General features: G+C 48.6%; 1 protein-coding gene across 1 annotated transcript; it reads right to left on the bottom strand.

Annotated features, from left to right (window-relative positions):
- Positions 1-1,211: 1,211 nt before the first annotated feature.
- On the bottom strand, positions 1,212-23,063 carry cmip (c-Maf inducing protein). The gene is made up of 21 exons (XM_062461186.1): positions 22,164-23,063; positions 12,230-12,355; positions 11,705-11,755; positions 11,291-11,452; positions 10,004-10,045; positions 9,790-9,852; positions 9,192-9,272; positions 8,968-9,071; positions 8,396-8,500; positions 7,860-8,264; positions 7,556-7,621; positions 7,088-7,114; positions 6,416-6,464; positions 6,076-6,183; positions 5,807-5,923; positions 5,546-5,686; positions 4,766-4,813; positions 4,509-4,655; positions 4,258-4,363; positions 3,362-3,432; positions 1,212-2,835 (listed from the first exon to the last, which is right to left on the bottom strand). The coding sequence occupies exons 1-21, from the start codon at positions 22,491-22,493 to the stop codon at positions 2,782-2,784; spliced, it is 2,403 nt and encodes an 800-aa protein (XP_062317170.1). The 5' UTR covers positions 22,494-23,063; the 3' UTR covers positions 1,212-2,781.
- Positions 23,064-23,130: the final 67 nt, after the last annotated feature.

Below are 23,130 nucleotides of genomic sequence, written 5' to 3'. Positions count from 1 at the left end.
ATTCTCTCTCAGAAGATATACATGTAGAAATGAAATGTTAAACCGAGAGGAACATCAGACCCCTTCCATTTGGATGTGTCAGCCAATTGATACGCATCTTTGACACACCCCGACCTTCCTCTCTGACACACTTATCACCTGTCTCTCTGACACATCCAGGCCTGTGCCTTAGGGGTGGGGCGCACAGTCTTCAGAAAGCTAGTGATCCAACCCCTTTTAATGTACTTTTCAATCTTCAAAAATAATTAAGTTACCAAATAAAAACAACAGCTGATTCCAGCGACATGTACATGCAAACAATGACAACAAAGTAAAACTAACAAACAGGTAACAAATTCTTGATTAAAGTGATACAAAATTTAAAGAGTTGAAAAAAATAACCAATAATTAAAAGATTTGAACCACTGAAAACATACTTAATAATGACAAGTTAGATTACAGTGCACTTTGTGTGAAAAGAATTAAACCATTGTACTGATAATGACCACACGCTCACATCCTGAGGACAACCCAACCCCCCCCCATGACCACACACACACATTCACACACACACACACACATTCACACACACACGCACACACGCACACACGCACACACACACACACACCCAACAGGAAAGCCCAGAAAAAAAACTGAGGGAGGAGTAGAGAAGAGGGAGATAGACTTAAAGAAAGAGGAGAAAAAAGACTTGTATATACACATTACACAAGGTCCTAGACCAGGTCCACAGTGCCACTAACCATCCTGGCACAAGGAAACATAACATAGATACCACTATCCGTCCCTCAGGAAGGGCCCTAGCTAACCCCAGCCCAGCCCTCTGGGTCCGACTCGACCAAAAAGAACGTGGGATCATTCAGGACAAAACAACAGAAAAAAAAGAAAAGTCCAAAGAAAAAAAGGATTGAAAAGGGCCGTCAACGAAACAGTATGCCTGTGTTCCTAAGTGTGTGTGTGACTGAGTGTGTGTGTGCGTGCGTGTGAGCGAGACAGCGAATCAATGGGAACCACCCCCAGAGGTCTTATCTCCCACCCTGACACTGAGAAAGCACATCCTTATGTCACAGCAAATCTACCCCAACACTCCTCCACTGTCGATCCATGTAAACATGTTCATAGAGTGAGTTGTCTTGATTTGGAAGCAGACCTGGTGTCTTCCACCATTGCCCCCCCCCCCCCCCCCCCCCTCGGCCAGGCCCCCCCCCCCCCAGCAGGACATGAGGTCCATCACGTAGACCTTCACAGTCTCCATCTCTCATGAGCTGGAGCCCCTCAAGCCCCTACTGAAGTATGACCCAAACCAAGGAGTTCCACAAACCCACCATTTTGTTGGGCAAATGTCACCTCTGGAACCCCAGATGTTACATTTATCCCCTCAACCAGCTGGTGGAACCCTCGGGGGAACAGGTCCATTCCACGAACCTTCAAGTCCACGTCTGGGAGGGACTCCCACGTTCCCATGGCATGTAACGACACCCGGCTTTGATGTCTTACGTAGAAGGAGCTCTGATTGGACGGCCTGGTCACCAGACCCTCTGCATCACCAATGTGTATTCATGGTTACAGTGTCCCATCACTGGGGCTAAGTATGGTGTACCCATTAGAATGTTAAGGTGGGGTTGTTGCAGTGGCAACTGTCTAGAAGGGGCAGTTTCATTAGAAGGTAGTGGAAGAGTTATAAATAGAGGGTAGTCCCAGACTATCCACTGTACTGCACAAGCAGTCTGTTAAATATGGGTCTTATTATGTACACTGAAAACAGTAACAAAAAGTCAAATGGTTTTGTTTTTCTAAATCACTGGTGGTTTCTGATCAGAGCAGAGCTCCTGTAATGTCTGGTTTTCAAAACGTCATCAGGGAATACACACACACACACACACATTCATGTATATATATATACGTATATATCTTCTATATAAACACACAGTATATGAAAGCAGAGATGTCTGGAAAAATATGTTCATTCAAGTTGATTAAAAAGTTGATTATTTTGAGAGTGAGCACATCGTATGAGGAACAGGCACAGTCTGGCAACCTCTCTCTGAACCTGAGGTCGCATCCGTCACCAATGAAGGACTTAACTGACCAGGGTCTGAACCTGGAGACAACCCAAAAACCTAACACGAGCTTTGAACACGTCGTCTTGAGTGCTGCGTTTGGACCAACTACAGGCAATATCAAAAGAGAACTGGAATGTGACGCATGGTTTATCCAGCCTTCACCAGAACAGGGTACAACAGCTCTTAGTAGATGGACAAAGAGAGAGGGAGAGAGAGAGAGAGAGGGAGGGAGCAGAGGGAGACAGTGTTTAATGTTATTTAGGCGAGAGAGGAGGGGGCAGATTGATCCTCTCGATTTGTTCTGTCAGCTAAGAGGCGTGGACAGAAACTGCTACCACTTAAGAGAGAAGAAGAGAAAGGAGCGAGAAAGGCAGTAGGCAGACAGACAGACGGACACAGACAGGAGGGTCTTTATGTCACAGGAGAGTGGATCCTGGCACCTGATGATGTCACTATAAAGGTCCTTGTGGTACGGGGGCCCGGTAAGAGATCCTTTGTTTAAATGATTATGATGTCACTCGAAAGATGATTCTAGCAGGACATGATGTCACTAGAGAGGACGTGATGTCACTGGGCGGTCCTGGCGTTTCTTTGGGGGAAAGGCCCCTCAGAAGCGGAGTGGTTAATGATGTCAGAGTCACGTGTTCTGATGATATGAGGCAATCCTCACATTTCTGATGATGTCATAGTTCCCGTGGTGCTGGTGCCCTTGTGAGCATGATCACCAAGCCTCCGTGTAGCGGACATCCACCTCCTTCAGGTTGGGCAGTTTAGCCTGCAGGAGAAAAAGGGATGGAAACAAGGAGAGAGAAGGGGGGGACGACGACGACAAAGAAGGTAAAGAAAGAAAGGATAAGCAACAGGAGCAGGGCACGTGTTGAACAGAGTGTGTGGTTGACAGTGTGTCACCTCCGCCGGCAGGGTAGAGATGATGTGAAGCGGGGCCTAGTGTGTGTGTGTGTGTGTGTGTCACCTCCGCTGGCAGGGTAGAGATGATGTGAAGCGGGGCCTGGTGTGTGTGTGTGTGTGTGTGTGTGTCACCTCCGCTGGCAGGGTAGAGATGATGTGAAGCGGGGCCTAGTGTGTGTGTGTGTGTCACCTCCGCTGGCAGGGTAGAGATGATGTGAAGCGGGGCCTGGTGTGTGTGTGTGTGTGTGTCACCTCCGCTGGCAGGGTAGAGATGATGTGAAGCGGGGCCTGGTGTGTGTGTGTGTGTGTGTCACCTCCGCTGGCAGGGTAGAGATGATGTGAAGCGGGGCCTGGTGTGTGTGTGTGTGTGTGTGTCAGTCTGCTCTTCCTACCTTCAGGTCTTCATAGGTGTCGGCCGTCAGCTTGGTGCTGTTCATGTTCAGACTACACAGGCTCTTCATGGCTGAGGACACAGAACACAGGGTGATTGTGTGTGTGTGGGTGAGCAGTCTGTCACAGCTGTGTGTGTGTGTGTGTGTGTCTGTATGCAAATGGTGTGTGTGTGTGTGCGTGTCTAGATTTGTCTGTGCATGTGTGTGCAAATGTTGAGGCATGTGTGTGTGTGTGTCTGTGTGTGTGTGTGTTTGGGGGGGAGTGTGTGTGTGTGTGTTTGGGGGGGGAGTGTGTGTGTGTGTGTTTGGGGGGGGGAGTGTGTGTGTGTGTGTTTGGGGGGGGGAGTGTGTGTGTGTGTGTGTTTGGGGGGGGAGTGTGTGTGTGTGTGTGTGTTTGGGGGGGGAGTGTGTGTGTGTGTGTCTGTGTGTGCGTGTGTCTGTGTGTGTGTGTGTTTGGGGGGGGAGTGTGTGTGTGTGTGTTTGGGGGGGGGAGTGTGTGTGTGTGTTTGGGGGGAGTGTGTGTGTGTGTGTGGGGGGGGGGGAGTGTGTGTGTGTTTGGGGGGAGTGTGTGTGTGTGTGTGGGGGGGGGGAGTGTGTGTGTGTGTGTGTGTGTGGGGGGGGGGAGTGTGTGTGTGTGTGTGTGTGAGGGGGGGAGTGTGTGTGTGTGTGTGTTTGGGGGGGGAGTGTGTGTGTGTGTGTGTGGGGGGGAGTGTGTGTGTGTGTTTGGGGGGGGAGTGTGTGTGTGTGTGTTTGGGGGGGGGAGTGTGTGTGTGTGTGGGGGGGAGTGTGTGTGTGTGTGTGTGTGGGGGGGGGGTGTGTGGGGGGGGGAGTGTGTGTGTGTGTGGGGGGGGGGAGTGTGTGTGTGTGTGTGTGTGGGGTGAGGGGCTTGGTCTTACAGCTCAGGGCCAGCAGGCCTGCGTCGGTCACAGGAGTCTCACACAGATTCAACACCTGTAAACAGGCCAGGTGTTCTGACAGCAACCGCAGTCCAGCGTCTCCAAACTAGCGCACGCACACGCACGAACACACACACAGACATAAACAGTAGGTGTCAAACTACACGTTTGTTGTATGTGACAGCATGTCTGTACGGGCCTGTGTGTGTGTGTGTGTGTGTGTGTGTGTGTGTGTGTGCGGGTGGACGGACCTGTGTGGACCAGAGGTTGAGCTGTTTGAGAGAGGGGAGCTTGATGAGTTGCTCAGCACAGGCACTGGTGACGTTGGTGAAGGCCAGACTCAGGTTCTCCAGGTTCCCAAAGGAACCGGAACTAAGCAGCCTGGCCAGGTCAGCGTCCTGGGGGGGGGAGGGGGGGGGGGGTTGGCAGAGTTACAACCTGCACTGCATCCATGTCTGTTGTACTAGGCTTTGACGGGAGCGCGACGGATTAAAGAGCAGAACCTCACCGTGGATTTGGAGGGCAGAGTGAGACGGGTAGGACCTCCTTTTCTTTGCTAAGAGAGACAGACAGACAGGAAGAGGAACAGAGAGAGGGAGAGAGACAGAAAGGCAGAGGAACAGAGAGAGAGAGAGAGAGAGAGAGAGAGAGAGAGAGAGACATAAAGGCAGAGGAACAGAGAGAGAGAGAGAGAGAGAGAGAGAGAGAGAGAGAGAGAGAGAGAGAGAGAGAGAGAGAGAGAGAGAGAGAGAGAGAGAGAGAGAGAGAGAGAGAGAGAGAGAGAGAGAGAGAGAGAGAGAGAGAGAGAGAGAGGGAGGGAGAGAGACAAAGAGAGATGTAGACAGAAAGATGGGCGTGAGAGCAATTCCTGCAGTTCCTCATCTGAACAGCAGGTGGCGTCAGGCGGCGTGCCAGTGGGCCATTTGTCTAATTCACTCTGATTTCCGTTTGTGTGTCAGATGTGTGTGTGTTGTGGGGCCAGAGTGTGTTAACCCTCGTGCTGCCTTCGAGTCACATGACCCAAAGGTTCATAACGAACCATCGTTGTGTTTACCCAATTTTACCCAATACAAAAACAAATACAAATAATTTTCTTTTAACCATTCCAATGTGGGGGGTCTGACACAGCCCGACAGTTAAAAGAAAATGCTTCACTTTGTTTTTGTATGAGGTAAATTTGTCGCAATACGACGGTGGGTCACAATGACTGATGGGTCAGAATGACCCGAAGATAACACAAGGGTTAAGAGTGTGCTGCGGCGTTAGTGCGTGTGTGAGTGTAACTTACCAGCTCTTTGAGCTCTCTCTGCCGATCGCAGAGCTGCTCGTACATGCGCAGGCCCACCAAGGTGCTCTCCAGCGTGGAGATGATCTGGAGCTGGGTGTCCTTGTTGTCTATGATGTTATACTCCAGCATCAGACACAGGATCTACAACACACACACACACACACACACACTAATGTTTGGGGTGACCTCTGCTTTCAGCAAATCGGCGCGTCCTCAAATTGTGTGTCGTGAACAGGCGCGCAAGCACACACACACACACACCTCAACCATGGTCTGGTTGCCGCGGAGAGCCAGAAGCATACAGGGACCTAGCTTGTTCTCGGCCAGGGAGAGAAGGAACTTCTTAGTCTTGTAACAGGACCCCATTAAGATGTGGACCTATCCGAGAGCAAGGAAGAGAGAGAGAGACGTCTTCAATGGTCTGTTATTTGCAGATCGGAAATGTGGAAGGTACGACGAATGGGAATGAGAAAGGGAAGGAGAGGCGGATGGAGGGAGGGGATGAAGGGGACAGACTGGGGTCTACCTACCATACTGGCAAACAGTTCCCCGTCATCATCACAAGCCACACCCCCTGGACTGTACAACTGGAACCAGCCATCCTTCCCAGAACGCACACTGAGCAGACAGGAGTGGACCTGGAACGCACACACACACACACACACACACACGTGTACACACACACACACACACACACATACACACGTGTACACACACACACACACACGTGTACACACACACACAACAAGCACACACACAAGAGCGTGTTAATCATTAAACCTCATCGAAATAACTGTGAAATACTGTTACCCCCAAGTGCACACACACACACGCACACACACACACACACACACACACACACACCCTTACCTCCTGTCTCGGATCCTCTGCAAACCGGTGAATGACATGTTTGAGCTCCCTGTTGAGACAGACAGATGTTACTACTGAAACCAGGGTCTTAGTACAGACAGACAGATGTTACTACTGAAACCAGGGTCTTAGTACAGACAGACAGATGTTACTACTGAAACCAGGGTCTTAGTACAGACAGACAGATGTTACTACTGAAACCAGGGTCTTAGTACAGACAGACAGATGTTACTACTGAAACCAGGGTCTTAGTACAGACAGACAGATGTTACTACTGAAACCAGGGTCTTAGTACAGACAGACAGATGTTACTACTGAAACCAGGGTCTTAGTACAGACAGACAGATGTTACTACTGAAACCAGGGTCTTAGTACAGTACAACTGACTGACTACAGTTGCAAAGGGGTGGACATTTGAATTTTCGATGCAAAATGTTGTTTATAAAAGTGCTATTTATTTCAGTTTCATTAATTTTACATTAGATAAAAGATTTAAATAGAGGTTTCCTACAGAGTTTATTCTAACAGTAAAAAGGTAATTTTAGGGTGGAAAATAACAATTTTTCAATGGAATTCCCCATTACTTTCCATAAAGTCCCTAAACCTCAGGACATTTCCAGAACTGTGGAACCCTATGAGTGATTAGATAATGGGTCCACGAGGGGTACTTACTTTGTAAACTTGGAATGAGCAAGGCCCCTAGGGGGAGGAGAGGGAAAGAGAGGTGGTTAGTGTGAATGAGAACACTGTTTGTACTCCGGCAACACACAGCATCTACGTGTGTGCGAGCATGCGTGTGTGTGTGTGTGTCATTAGCCGTGGGACCAGCATGCGTGGAGTGTTGTTCTGCTTAATGACTCTGCTGTCTGTGTTCAGACGGCGTGCGCAGGTGAGCTCCAGGTGAGCTCCAGGTGAGCTCTCGACAAGACAACAGGTGCTCTCCACAGACAGCGGCTAACGAGGGGCCGGACGCCGCAGCCAATTACAACGCTGCCCCCAGAGCCCCCCTATCTTCCCGCTAAGCCCCCTGGGTAGAGGACCCACGTCATACCCCCGCCCCTCAAGGTCTTCTCCCAGGTCTCAGTGTGTCTAGGCTGTGTGTGTGTGTGCGTACGCGCGCATGTGTGTGTCTGTACTCACTCTTTGGGGAAGGGAATGGGCTGCAGCAGGCTGGCTAGAGCTGGTCTCCAGTCATCATAGTCAGACCTGGGGGGGACACACACACACAAAGTTGACGACAAACACGGGTAGACAGGGGGGACGGAAGGAGCCGGTTGTGCCGTGACAGGGGGGTGTCATCTCTGGTTCATGTTTCCACACACACGCACGTACACGCACACACACGTACATGCACACACACACGTACGTACACGCACACACACACATACACACACACACACGCACACACGCGCACACACACCCAGAGGAGCCGGCGGACACTCACAGCATCTTGAGGATGAGGGCGAAGCAGCCGAGGACGCGGTCGGCCTGGGCGGGCAGCTGGATGGAGAGGGTGTTGAGGGCGGGGCTCACCAGCAGGCAGTCGATCAGGTTGGGCTCGCCGTCGCCCCCCGCTGGGGACCTCCTGCGCACGTTGGCCTGGTTGTTGCTGCGCTCCAGCTCCACCAGGATCTCGCTGGAGTTGACGATGGAGGGCGGGGGGGAGAGGGGCAGCGTGGGGGCGGGGGGGACGGGGCCGGGCGGAGGGGGGGAGAGGGGGAGGAGGGCAGGGGGCGGGGGGGCGGGCGGGGGCTCGGGGCGCAGGAGGCGGAGGGGCAGGGGGGGCTTGCGGTCGTTCTGCTGCTGGCAGCCGTTCCTGATCTCCTTCAGGCTGGGGGAGTTGTCTCGGCTGGGGTCGGGGCGACGACGACGAGAGAAGAATCAGACAGGAGAAAGAGGGATTGTGTACATATGCATGTTGGAGTATCGCTGTGCGGGTGCGCGTGCGTGTGTAGGTGTGTGTGTGTGTGTGCGACTCACCTGTTGATGTAGTCCTCGTAGCAGGAGTAGATGGCTGCCAGGCACACTGCTACCAGGTTGGGCAGGACACGCGGGTGAGGGCACTGCCCCGTCGGACCGTGCATGCTGTGGAGCACACACACACACACACACATTTTAGATGCTTATTTGAACCCTCAGATGAAATCAAATGACGGGAATGACAGCTGCTGCACTCCAGCTAAACACAGACAGAGACACAGAGAGACACAAGGAGAGAGGCAGAGAGAGAGAGAGAGAGACATAGAGAGACACAAGGAGAGAGGCAGACAGAGAGAGAGAGAGACACACAGAGAGACACAAGGAGAGAGGCAGACAGAGAGAAAGACACAGAGAGAGACAAGGAGAGAGGCAGAGACAGAGAGAGAGACACAGAGAGACACAAGGAGAGAAGCAGAAAGAGAGAGACACAGAGAGACATAAGGAGAGAAGCAGAGACAGAGAGAAATATCTGCAGAAAGGGAGACACAGAGAAAAAAAGAGACACAAAAAGAGAGAGTTACACCAAGAAAGAGAGAGAGAGACAGAGATAAAAACAGGGCAGAACAGGATACCTGTGAATGAACTTCTTCACCACCTCCATGCCGGCGTTGAGCTCATTCAGAGCCAAGATGTACTCCTGGGTGAAGAGACGCAGTCTGGGGCACTTCCCAAAATCCTGTGTGTGTGTGTGTGGGGGGGGGGGGGGGGGGAGGGGAGAGGGTGGACAATATGAGTTTAGACTGTCAGACTCTGGAGTGACTCTAGACATTAGAAGTTTGGTTAAGGCCCCACCTACCATGTTGTGTTTGAGGATTCTCTGCACCACAGGAGTGAACACCTCGATCACCACCATGGAGCGAGGTCTCTCACGACAGTGCTGCAAACACACACAGTACAACACAACACACTCATGGAGCGAGGTCTCTCACGACAGTGCTGCAAACACACACAGTACAACACAACACACTCATGGAGCGAGGTCTCTCACGACAGTGCTGCAAACACACACAGTACAACACAACACACTCATGGAGCGAGGTCTCTCACGACAGTGCTGCAAACACACACAGTACAACACTCATGGAGCGAGGTCTCTCACGACAGTGCTGCAAACACACACAGTACAACACAACACTCATGGAGCGAGGTCTCTCACGACAGTGCTGCAAACACACACAGTACAACACAACACACTCATGGAGGGGTTGTGGAGTGTGCCCAGTGTGCACAGGGAATGTGTGGCGTGTGTGTAGTGTGTGGTGTGTCGGTTGCGAGGGAGTGCTTTGTGTATGGAGTCTAAGTAGTGTGTGTGTGTACTGTGTAGTGTGTGCGTGAAGGGTGTGGTGGGTGTGTAGAATGCAGTGCAGTGAGTGTGTGGAGTGTGTTCCTCTCACCTTGCAGAAAAACTCACACAGGTCGGGAGGTGGGTGGTTGTTTTCTAACAGAGGAGCGATGGCCTGCCCACACACACACACACACACATAATCAATACAACTATTTTCCACATCTTATCTGGTTGCATGTACCACAGCTGTAGGCTAGGGGAAAGCTAGTGCATGTGTGTATTCGTTATGAACCCCAGCACAGCCCCATACCCAGCAGACTCACCACTATGATGTTTTCGTGGTCCTGAGGGCTGAGGTTGGTGTTCTGGGAGGAAGGAGGAGAGAACAGTGAGTCCACTGCCAGAGGGACAAACAGCAAGCATGTGTGTGTGTGTGTGTGTGTGTGTGTGCGTGCGTGTGTCACCTCCGTCCAGGGACGTGCACATGTACGGGCTATTGTTGCCCGGGCGACAGCCCGTTTGCCCTGATTGGCTGATCTGTCCCTCTGGAGAAAGAGCCTAAATAAACTTTTTTTGTTTTTTTGTGGCTGCATCAACACGATAAGCCCATCATTAGTAAAGTTAAATTAAATTGCGATATCATCCAGTTCTGTGTTCATTTATTTTGCCACCATAACGTCTGCGTGGCCCTCGGCCCACAGTCACATGACATTGTCACATGACATTGTTTGTTTTCTCACGCTGGTGCACTGTGAGTGAAGGACAGGAAAACCCTTCCACTTTCACATGACTTTTTGAAGTAATGGAGAAAATGTTGAGCGCTTTTTTGAGCTTGTATAACAAAAAAAGTGACTGTGGCGGGTGGGTTTCATGTTAGAGCAATAGCCCCTCCAAATGTCTGTGCAAGTCCCTGCCTCCGTCAGCAGGGTAGAGATGATGTGAAGAGGGGCCTGGTGTGTGTGTGTGTGTGTGTGTGTGTTTGTGAGTGTGTCACCTCTGCCAGCAGGGTAGAGATGATGTGAAGAGGGGCCTGGTGTGTGTGAGTGTGTATGGGTGTGTGTGTGTGTATGTGTGTGTGTGTGTGTGTGTGTGTGTGTGTGTGTGTTTGTGAGTGTGTCACCTCTGCCAGCAGGGTAGAGATGATGTGAAGAGGGGCCTGGTGTGTGTGAGTGTGTATGGGTGTGTGTGTGTGTATGGGTGTGTGTGTGTGTGTGTGTGTGTGAGTGTGTCACCTCTGCCAGCAGGGTAGAGATGATGTGAAGAGGGGCCTGGTGTGTGTGTGTGTGTGTGTGTGTGAGAGAAGGTGTGTGTGTTTGTGTGTGTGTGTGTGAGTGTGTGTGAGTGTGTCACCTCTGCCAGCAGGGTAGAGATGATGTGAAGAGGGGCCTGGTGTGTGTGTGTGTGTGTGTGTGTGTGAGAGAGAAGGTGTGTGTGTGTGTGTGTGTGTGTGTGAGTGAGTGTATGTGAGTGTGTCACCTCTGCCAGCAGGGTAGAGATGATGTGAAGAGGGGCCTGGTGTGTGTGTGTGTGTGTGTGTGTGTGTGTGTGTGTGAGAGAAGGTGTGTGTGTTTGTGTGTGTGTGTGTGTGTGCATGTGTGTGAGTGTGTCACCTCTGCCAGCAGGGTAGAGATGATGTGAAGAGGGGCCTGGTGTATGGACTCGTCCTGCAGAGGGGAGGTCAAGGCCAGGTCCACCAGGGAACGGATCTCTTTCAGAACCACCTCCCAGCGACTCGGGTTGTTCAGAACCTTACGGTACTTATAGATCTTTTTCTAGATGGGATTAAATAGATGCCAATTCAAACACACACTTCTGTGCAGGAATCTACTTTCTGACTCGCATATATGTGGATAAGAGCATCTGCTAAATGACTAAATGTAAATGTAAGTCAGTGAATACTTTGGTAACTCTGTCCTTACACATACATGTTCGTCTGTCCTCCCCTCCACACACACACACACACACACACACACACACACACACACACACACACACACACACACACACACACACTTGAACCTTACCTTCCACTGGAGGGAATGAAACCACTGGTCCCTCAGGTAGCTGTTGGCAGCCTGCAGATACACACATTTGTGAACACTTACCACACAGACCATCATCCTTATCATCAGGAGTTTGTAAGAGAGTTGAAATATCCAAGCTTTTCAGTCAGTAGATTTCAGGCCTTCTACATATGGGTTTCAGGTGTGTCTACAAAGAGACTATAGGTGTATGTGTGTGTCTCGGGGATAATAAATATGCCCTATGCCTTTGTTATTTAATAATGTGATAAATAATTTGCCAACAATAATTTGATATTCAGACTTGATTCTCTCTTCTCCACCGTCTCTCAAGAGCACTCTCTCATCTTTGCTGCTGTCAGGGGCCAATCCTCATCACTTCTCTCTGCCACGCCTTGCGTAAGTAGGAGGGGTGTACGGGAGAGTCGCAGATGATCATGGAGGAGGAAGAGCTACCAGTCCACCAAACTGCAACATTTCTAGCGTGTCTACAGAGTGGCTTCAGGTGTGTGTGTGTGCGTGTGCTACCTGCAGCAGTACGGTACCACCAGGGAAGCTGAGCTGGACGCAGTACTTGGGGGCGTTATCCCAGGACAGCAGCTGCAGGTCCTCAATGGTGCTGTAGGACAGGGCCGTCTCCATGTAGCCAGTGGGCTGAGGAAACACACACACACACAGTCAGTATAGACAGAGATTCCCTCCATGACACCAAATGCAGAGAAAGGGCCTCATCAGGATGGACAGGATCAGTCATAGACAGCCCAACGTTTGAGCTGTGTTTACATGAATGTCCCACACTGAAGTGGACCAGCATGGACCCAGCTATTTAACCCCCCCCACCCCCACCCCCTCTTCACACACACACACCCACACACACACACACACACACACACGCACGCGGTGACGGGTCGTTGGGACATATACACACTGAGGATTAGGGTTAACAAATACCCGTCCACATCATGCAGTAGAAGAAAAATGTCATCTTAATCATTCCGTCAGAACTCACAGAGAGAGAATGAAGGAGGGAGAGAACCAGAAGGAGAGCGAGACAACAAGAAAGGTAAGAATGAAAGAGAGAGAATGAAAGAGAGAGAATGACAGACAGAGAGAATGGCAGACAGAGAGAATGGCAGACAGAGAGAATGACAGAGAGAGAATGACAGACAGAGAGAATGGTGGCGATGGAGAGAGGGGGGGAAAAACAAGAGAGAGAGAGAGAGAGAGAGAGAGAGAGAGAGAGAGAGAGAGAGAGAGAGAGAGAGAGAGAGAGAGAGAGAGAGAGAGAGATGTTTGTCAGCCAACGACCGACTTGTGCTTCTGGTCACATGATATCAAATGTCAACAGGTTGTTCCGTGTCTCAGCCTTGCTACAATAGAGGACCACGGCAGTTCCACCGTTACTGGATCCCTCCCACCGTGCGGCTGTTCCGTGAGCTCGGCCCGCGCCTCCCTCTGCTGTGTCTCTCAGGACGACTGATGCCAGGTCTCTGCAGTGTCACCGACACGAGCCACAACTCTTCTTCTCTCACTCCGTCCTCCCTAAGCGCTACGGCCGTGTTTGCTTTTTCACAATGTTTATCTGCCTCGCTCTCTTTGTGTCTCTCTCCCTCGTCTCTTTCTCTCTCCTGGCTTTCTATGCCTCCCTCCCCCTTGGTTTGTCTCTCTCCGTTTTTTCGACGACTCTCTCCTCCTGTTCTTCCTCTCTCTCTGTCTCTCCCTACGTCGGCTGGTCTGTCTCTTTCTCCGCACGGGGATAGAACAAACAGGCCGTTCCTCTCTGCACCACCCTCCCCCTTCTACAGAACAAACAGGCTATTCCTTTATTTACATCTCCCTCCCTAGCTGATAGAGGCCTGGCCAGGCTGTTCCCCCCACAGAGACATCCTCCCTCCTCTCTCCCTCCTCCCACCCAGACACTCAGCACACAAGCGCAGGCCATTATTGTGAAATCACAAAGACTTTCATTTCAAGTCATATCCATACCAAATATTGATTCAGGGAGAGATTTCTCAGACAAATGCAAGACCAATGTTCATTTCACTGTATTGTCTGTTTTATTTGGGTTCATATGAAAGCACAAATGCAAGGCGCATGCATGCATGCACACAAATAACAAGGTGAGACACACACACCCAGAATGATATGGACAACAGCGGGGGAGATAAACAGCCATGTGAGATCAAGACTGTTGATGGATTCAAGATGGAGACCGAAGTTGCACACGGGCAGGACAATAAAAACCTCAGCAGGTTACCAAAGAAACAACCTCCCGCACAACAGCTCGCTGTGGTAACCTGCCTTTCTCTCTCTCCTTTTTCTCGCCCTCTTTTTCCTCCCTTTCTCTATCCCTCTCGCTCCCTCTCTTCCTCCCTCTCACGTTCTCTGTGCCTCTCGCTCCCTCTCTTCCTCCCTCTCCCTCTCACGTTCTCTATCCCTCTCGCTCACTCTCTTCCTCCCTCTCACGTTCTCTGTGCCTCTCGCTCCCTCTCTTCCTCCCTCTCACGTTCTCTGTGCCTCTCGCTCCCTCTCTTCCTCCCTCTCCCTCTCACGTTCTCTGTGCCTCTCGCTCCCTATCTCTCCTTCTCCATCTTCGTTTGTCTCCATCTGGCTTCTTCTCGGTCTTTCTGCGTCTCACGCTCTATTCTGTTTTCCTTCCTTCAGTGTTCAGGAGGAGGGGAGCGAGCTGCGGCTGTGCTCCCTCCTCTCCACACCTCCACGTTTCCATAGAAACAAGGAGATGGAACAGAGAGAGGTGTTGTTTCTTTGCTCTTTACGTTGTTGTTTTCGGAGAGAGGCAGACAAAAAAGACAGGAAGATGTTTGGATTTAGCAAACACGTGTGCAAATCATCCATGTTTGAGAGAGGTCTAGATTCTGTCAAAGATACACTCACACACCACACAGAAAAGACAGCTTGACAGCATGGCTTTAGAAATCCCACAACATTACCGGCTATTAATTGCTTGATAATTAGCCACACAAGCTCATGTCCGTTGCACATCTTCTCATATGGTACACTAATGACCTCCAAGATATTATTGGTGGATGATACAATTTGTTACTGTTTGTTACTGTCCAGCTTCAGTTTACCTATCCAGACAACATCCCACTTAGTCTCTGTTCATCCACGACGACCGTATTCCTATTTCACCCAGATCTCCCAGAAAAAAGACACACACAACAACCTCAACACATTCAATATCACAGTTAGTTAGGGAGCAGTAAATAATATAATGGTCTGAACCTTTCAGTTCACAACAACTAATAAAGAACAAGAAATCAAGTTTTACTGTCGCAGCTTTACAGTACAGCAATTCATGACAAATGACAACAAAACAGACTGTTCTTAACAGCCAGCTACTTCCCTGCCTGATAACCAGGCTTTCTTCCTCCTCTGAGAACAAGGAGGAACAGCGTGGGTTGTAAACCTAACAAGCCCTCCAGGAAGACCAATCAGCAAGTCCGAGTCAGAGCAAAGACCAACAATAACAACATCAACAATCATCTGGACTAAAGGGATGACAGCATATTATTCATTGGACAGGTTGTCACAGACTACAGTATCCATGATACCAAGTTTCAGGGTAGAGTACTGGTCATGGTTAGGGGTTTCAACTTTTAGGAAAACCCAGTGTGTCAGTCCTCATCCTATCGGAGTTGTGCTTCGAGTAGGCCCTTGTGTGAAGGCTTGACCCAAGTGAATAAGCCATGTCAAGTCATTAGGGGTGGGAATCTTTTGGTACCTCACGATTCGATTAGAATCAATTCTTGGGGTCACGATTTGATGAAAAAAACCTTGATTCATGATTTTTTATCAAATTTCTATTTGATTTCTGATTTTGATTTTTGAAATTTGTGAATCGATATGAATCGCTAGAAGACTGAATCACGATTCAAATGTGAATCAATTTTCCCCCCCACCCCTACAAACCATGCAAGGACAACCAGTTGAAGCCAGCCTGCATAAGGACCTAGCCTACCGCCACCGTCTAGCTAACCCAGGCCAGCACTTCAGCTTGACTCCCTGGGCCTAGCCTAGCACCACAGAATAGCTAACCCAGGCCAGCACTTCAGCTTGACTCCCTGGGCCTAGCCTAGCACCACAGAATAGCTAACCCAGGCCAGCACTTCAGCTTGACTCCCTGGGCCTAGCCTAGCACCACAGAATAGCTTGCATAGCCCAATCCCAAAGTGTAGCTCACACCGGAGTTTAAAAGCGCCTGTGTCAAGTTATTGTTGGCACCTGTTTTACATAGAGAACAGCCTATAGCACCGTCACAACTAACCTACAGTGGCTCATTCAAATGGACCACAATCACAATACACTCCCTCCCACAGTGCTGTAATATTTGTGTATAAGACCAGTTACAGATCCATCTCTGATCAAGTCCAAAGTGCAGCAGTGTTTTATGGTTAATGCAAATCCCATTAGAGCAGTCAGGTGGTTGTGAGCCTAACCCTAGCACAGCCCTCACACCGCAGCCTGGTCAGCTACATCCAGCCCTCACACCCCGCAGCCTGGTCAGCTACATCCAGCCCTCACACCCCGCAGCCTGGTCAGCTACATCCAGCCCTCACACCCCGCAGCCTGGCCAGCTACATCCAGCCCTCACACCCCGCAGCCTGGCCAGCTACATCCAGCCCTCACACCCCGCAGCCTGGTCAGCTACATCCAGCCCTCACACCCCGCAGCCTGGTCAGCTACATCCAGCCCTCACACCCCGCAGCCTGGTCAGCTACATCCAGCCCTCACACCCCGCAGCCTGGTCAGCTACATCCAGCCCTCACACCCCGCAGAATGGCACGGCCAGCACAAAGCCTTCCACCCAAACACAAGAGAACAAAATTACTTGTTGTTCTGTAGCCTGATAGAGAAGGCCAAGTGGAGGAAGAGAGTCTTGTCTCTGGCTGAGGTTATATAAGACTCAGACAAGAGAGAGAGGGAACTAGCCTGAATTCCAGACAATATTTCCAATCTTGCCTTAATGGGAGCATTGTTCCTATAAAACAGGAGGAGGATCCTCTTTTAAAATATGAACACCAATCTGGAGGTCTGCCAAGAGACACTGGGGCTTTGTGTGTGTGTGTGTGTGTGTGTGTGTGTGTGTGTGTGTGTGTGTGTGTGTGTGTGTGAATGTGTACGGGTGTTTTGTGTCTGTGCATGTGTAAAGTTGTTTTTGTGTGTGTACGGTTGTTGTAAGGAGTCAGGTGGCTGAGCGGTTAGGGAATCGGGCTAGTAATCTGAAGGTTGCCAGTTCGATTCCCGGCCGTGCCAAATGACGTTGTGTCCTTGGGCAAGGCACTTCACCCTACTTGCCTCGGGGGGAATGTCCCTGTACTTACTGTAAGTCGCTCTGGATAAGAGCGTCTGCTAAATGACTAAATGTAAATGTTGTTGTGTGTATGTGTGTGTGTGTGAATGGGTATGGTTTAGTGGATGTATGTGTACGCATCATGATCGCTGCTTAGTAAATTTATCATATGCAATGCCATCAGAGCAGTGTAGCCACGACGACAGTGAGGGGCTTTCCCGTCAAAATGTTTGTTTGAAAATAGTTATTATTTGGACACAGATATGTGCTGTCTGCTCATAGAAATATATGATGCCAGTGACCAGCAAGACTCAAACTTTACGTATGGGAACCACTTGGTCTAGAAAAAAACAGGCCACATGTCTAGGAGCTTTGAAGTGGGCTAACTACCTTTAGCCCCTGTCTAGCACACCTACATTTCATTTGAGTATGTTGCTGACTGGCAGGCATCTCTCTTTGGAGAGGTGTCTTGTTAGACAAACACTGTCACAGAGGGCTGTGTGTGCTGGCACTACCAGGCTTGTGTTGTAGAGTGGATCTATGTGAAAAAGGACACTGCCACACATGATCGGACCACCTGCAATCTGATAAACATAAGAGGTCGTTGTGACGTAAAAACAACAATGTAGTTGTCAACAATGTAGACACCAGATCACTTCAACAGACACCAAATAACTTCGATCCCAGTCCTGTTTCTAAGGAGAGCGTAACACAGGAAGTAGTTGAGATGGGCCTGTGTTACGCAAATGAGGATGTAGGTCAGCTTAGAAGCTTTACAGCACACTGGGTCTGACTCACCTCATATCACTCGACAAGATCTAGACCTGCCTAGCTCATCTTTCTACAATGAGGCAACACTGCACACACACGCAGTGTATCTTTGTTGCCTACATGTACAAGCTCATACCTGGTTTTCAGAAAATGCCCCATGGAAACTTAAATGTGTGCGAGATCACAAACTAACATAAATAAAGAATGTATAGTTACACAAATTTTACATTACTTATAAGTCAACATTCTTTCTTTACATTTCTGAATTCGCCTCCAGGCTTGAGCCTGTGACTCTGACACACTCCTGTCACCTGAACACCTCTGCTGTAATCACAGAGACTACAGCTGTGACTGAGCATGGAGACTGCTGCTGTGACCAAGCACAGAGACTACTGCTGTGACTGAGCACAGAGACTACTGCTGTGACTGAGCACAGAGACTACTGCTGTGACCAAGCACAGACACTACTGCTGTGACCAAGCACAGAGACTACTGCTGTGACCAAGCACAGAGACTACTGCTGTGACCAAGCACAGACACTACTGCTGTGACCAAGCACAGAGACTACTGCTGTGACCAAGCACAGACACTACTGCTGTGATCGAGCACAGAGACTACTGCTGTGACTGAGCACAGAGACTACTGCTGTGACTGAGCACAGAGACTACTGCTGTGACCAAGCACAGACACTACTGCTGTGACCAAGCACAGACACTACTGCTGTGACCAAGCACAGACACTACCGTATTTTACTGAAAATAAGCCATGGATTGTACTCCGATTTTACAGTTTTCTTGTGCTTGTGCGGCTTATATTTCGAAGCGGCTTATAGTCCGGTATTAGAACAAGAAGTGGCTTTGTCTCAAGATCTCTACAGACCGTGCAGCTAATTTAATTCTCAACACTTGAACGGGGGCTTATTACTTGAAAGAGGAATAATTCGTAATGAAAGTGAAAGCGCATTTTATATTCCAGTGCGGTTTATACTCCGATTTACAAACTCAAAGTCATTCTGGGGGGACTGCGGTTTATACACCATGTGGCTTATTTTCCGTAAAATACGGTACTGCTGTGACCGAGCACAGAGACTACTGTGACTGAACACAGAGACTACTGCTGTGACTGATTAGAATGCAAATTTCGGTTTGTAATTTCAGTTCCACTTAATTTGTTGAGTGAAATATTTTCCCTCTGTCGCTCCGAAACGGATGTAAAAATATCACACTTTCTCTGTAGTTTACCGTTAGGTAGCTACCGTAAATGTAGGCTTCTTTTAAAATGCCATATTTTCCCTCTGGGCTCACCAAAACGGACGTAAAAGCATATTAACCATTCACTGCACGTGATCGCTAGTAAACATATTACGCTTGCTCTGCTAGTCTATCGTTAGCTAGATTTTAGTGCATTTAAAATGCCTCAAGCGAAGCGGTCGGAAGTGTGGCTGTATTTCACAGCCAATGATTCCGACATTGCAAAATGCAACAAAATGTTTCAAAATGTTTACGTCCAATGGGGGAAGCACGTAGAATGTATTGAAACATGCGGCGACACACGGGATACTTCAGAGGGATGCACCGTGTTCGATAGCTTGCGGACATCAGTCCCTGGTCCCGGGACAGCCTCCCCAATTTGTCTGCCCTTTCAAACTCATACCTGTGTGTACAGGCCTCTTCGACAACATCTGAGAGAGTTTTATCCTGTGCAGGACATTCCATAAGTCAGGAGAGGTGTAGGATCTTGCCAGAGAAGGCAAATATGGTCCTTTTTCTGCAAAAGAACTGCTAAAGTTTGAATCTGGTTTAGTTAGCATACCAACTCAACATTAATTTTGTTCTTACTTGTTAATAGTATAACTGTTATTTATTGTTAAATCATTGTAGTTGTGTGTTAGGTGACTTAGGTTTACTCATTATATATTTAAGTAGGATACTTTAAAACATAAATATATTGTTAAATTTAAATAATTTTCAATAAAAAATTAATAAAAAAAACTATTTCTTTGATGTGATTTTTCAGTTTTTCAGGAATCCGAGCAAAGAGACTACTGCTGTGACTGAGCACAGAGACTACTGCTGTGACCGAGCACAGAGACTACTGATCGAGCACAGAGACTAGTGCTGTGACTGAGCACAGAGACTACTGACCGAGCACAGAGACTACTGCTGTGACCGAGCACAGAGACTACTGATCGAGCACAGAGACTACTGCTGTGACTGAGCACAGAGACTACTGACCGAGCACAGAGACTATTGCTGTGACCGAGCACAGAGACTAGTGCTGTGACTGAGCACAGAGACTACTGCTGTGACTGAGCACAGACACTACTGTTGTGAGAGAACCCCTTCCTGAGACCATTAGCTACAGTCAACTATGTTTCCATTAGTCCTGGTCTGTTGCCCTCTGGGTGCTACCTGACATAGACATGGCAAGCTGATCACAGGGACAAGTATTACCAGTATTGTAGTAGAGCCAGTTGTGTTAAAGGTATTAACATGAAAACAGACCGTCATAAACAAAGTGTTGTTTTGTTTGATTCAGTAGAGTGCTTTATAAGTACCAGCTGGACACCATTTGACAACTGGTTATTACCAACCAGGTTGAATTCTTTGAAGTTAAAAGCAGTCAGGAAGGTAAATTTGCAGCTATGATGTGTGGGCTAATGACTGTGGGATCATTTTACTGTAACAGTCTGTCCTCTGAACTTTACAATTGGATTGAATTCAAGATGGTGATCTACAACCTGTTAACTACCTTCTAACAACCCTCTTGAGAAATAAAGAGAAAGGGGTGGGGGTAGAGAGAGAAGGAATGATAAAGGAGACATAGAAAGCAGAAAGAGAGAAAGAAAGAGCGGGGGAAGTGAGATAAAAAAAGATAGAGAAAACGAGAGTGAGAGATAGAGAGAGGAATACAGCTGAACACTATTAAACCATATAAGTCAATAAGAAACATCAGGTCAGTGTAACCCATGGTCTTCTTGACCTCTAACCTCTGGGCTGTGAAGCCACACAGACATCCTGCCCTCTTCCACGATGCCACCTGTTGTAGCTGTGTTCTCCTAAAGCTCTAGGGGCTGGCCCAGCTGTGCCGCTGCACACAGGGCTGAAAGTGAACCACACGGATACATGGCATGGCATGTGTGTTTACACTGTAATACAGTCGCTTCAGAAGAGGCCTCCCTCCTTCTGGTGGTTAAATGTGTCCCTGTCTACATTCTACTGGTTGTGTTCATAGTAAGAAGAGATCCGTGCTGTCCGACCTGGGACTGGAGAGACAACATACTCTGCCGCAAAGTCATTTATGACATGATGCCCTGTGATAAGAACGTAATCTGTTTCAACTGTTTATTGCAATATAACAGTATTGCTCTAAATAGGTCAAAATTCTTCCTATCATGAGCAGCATATAGCTCAAGCATATCACGTCCCCTTTGTCTTCCTGTACAAGAGGAAGGTTAGAACTGAGGAACCTGCATTGTGGTAGGCACCACTGTTATTATGCTTACTGATATTAAAGCCCAACAATCATGTTTGTATTATTAGGATTGTTATTTTTGCTATAAAACCATTCGAATAAATTGATATAATTATGTAATCTTCTTGTGTAACTGTTGCAGAACGAGTCTCATTTGTTTGTAATTTGGCCTACTTGTGTATGTTCTCTATAATAATGCAAAACCACTTGAGACATACCATACCATGGTATATTATCGCCTAGGTCTACGACGTAAACTAGTCAGAACTGAGCCTGTTAACAGTCAACAGGCCAACAGGCAGCTCCGTGGAGTCCATCAGCAGCCGTAGTTGAACAGATTCTACTACATTTACAGTAAGCTAGAGCAACAAGAGAAAATGTCTTCCTCGTCGGCTCGGCTTGGCTTTGCTTGTCTTGAGAACATGATATACAGTATGTTGGTGCTAACGAAACAATGCTCAAAGAGACGCAAATAACCGGAGTTACACGTCGCCTTCCGCGTCGGCTTGTATGTGGCATATTCCTTTTACTGACATTTATTTTAACCGTTGAAACCGGCCAGTATTTCAGAAGAATAAATAGACTGGTTTCAGACAATGTAGACAGCAGAACAAGAGTGTAGCAAACGCGAGGCCCCAGGACATCCGTTGAAGGCATGTGTAGGTGTAGGAGCGGTCGTGGAGGCAGGAAATCAAGCAACAATGTTACGATTATATTATCAGATGAGAAAATGGATGTAACACATTGAACCGATAGATTGCTACATTTCCCTTCTTGCGTCAGTAGTCAGGACTAATCTGTGAAAACGACTGTCGCTGATGGTGAGAACATTGAATGACATTTAATCAGAGAACAGAATAGCCTCTTTCTGTCTGTTAAACAGCCCTGCAGTATAACACTCACCGTCGCAGAAGCGAGACTGCTGTCTGTCAGAGTGAGGTGGTGCGGCTCCCATCTCCGTAAGAATTTCGAGGTTAGGATTTTGCTGAGGAAGGTCCGAGGGTGTTTGACCACACACACCTGGATGTCACCCTCCTGCAACAGTTTATATCGCATCCCGCTGCTGCAGTGGAGAAGGGTTCTCTTGCACGGCCCGGCTCCTAGCTTGTTGTTATTATTTCCCTCCGGCGCTGTCGGCCCAGACATCTCCTCGAGCAAAGGCTTGCTCTCCTCGGACTGATAGAACTGGTTGTTGTGTAGCTCATTTCCCCCGCCGCTGCTGTTGAAATCCATATCGAATAATAAGGGAAAAAAATCTACTAGGGATAGAAATAGGTCTATTGACTAGTAGAATTTCACATAAAAAGGGTTGGATCAAGCTGGGAAACGAGCTACCGCGATGCGACCTCAATTGTTGAAATATGAGTGTTGCGGGTGAAATATAGACAAGGCGAAAAGACCGACAAACACGCCATTAAATAGTCTTGAGTGGGAGAATATGACGACAGAAATTTGAAATAACAATTGCAGTCAAGGCAAATGATCCACCATTTTCCGTACAATGCCCCATGAATTGTCTACACTGTCCGCGTTGCGCTCCTCTAGCGAGCTATTCAATATGTTATAGCCAGGGCCATGATATCCATTCTGCCAGCACCCGTCCAAATCGCGTAATCCACAGATTGAACGCATAAAATACACACTCTCTGCATAGAAAACTACTAAATCCAAAACCCTTGTCAGTTTTTCTCCGTGTTTTTGCTCAATAAAGGTTCATTGGCACGGTTCCTTTTTTCTGCCTTTTCCTCTATCTTCGTGAGAGAACCGAGAACATCTATAGAACCACTTGGATTGGTCACTTCTCGTTCATGTGATACCAAAGTGACGTCAATGGGGAGGCAAGCGGATGCGCGGTGCGTCTTTTCTCTTG

Source organism: Osmerus eperlanus, chromosome 5 (genome assembly GCF_963692335.1).
Source record: "Osmerus eperlanus chromosome 5, fOsmEpe2.1, whole genome shotgun sequence".
NCBI classification, from domain to species: Eukaryota; Metazoa; Chordata; class Actinopteri; order Osmeriformes; family Osmeridae; genus Osmerus; species Osmerus eperlanus.
Note: the sequence above shows the minus strand (reverse complement) of the source record. Positions and strands in the feature narration are given on the sequence as shown.

Bases quoted from the DNA above. Each gene is read 5' to 3' on its own strand.
- cmip (XM_062461186.1), bottom strand. From the start codon at position 22,493: ATGGATTTCAACAGCAGCGGCGGGGGAAATGAGCTACACAACAACCAG. The intron at 6,184-6,415 runs GTAAGGGTGTGT...TGTGCGTTCCAG, and splicing joins CAGAGGATCCGAGACAGGAG to GTCCACTCCTGTCTGCTCAG. The intron at 4,364-4,508 runs GTCCGTCCACCC...TGCGTGCGCTAG, and splicing joins TCAACCTCTGGTCCACACAG to TTTGGAGACGCTGGACTGCG.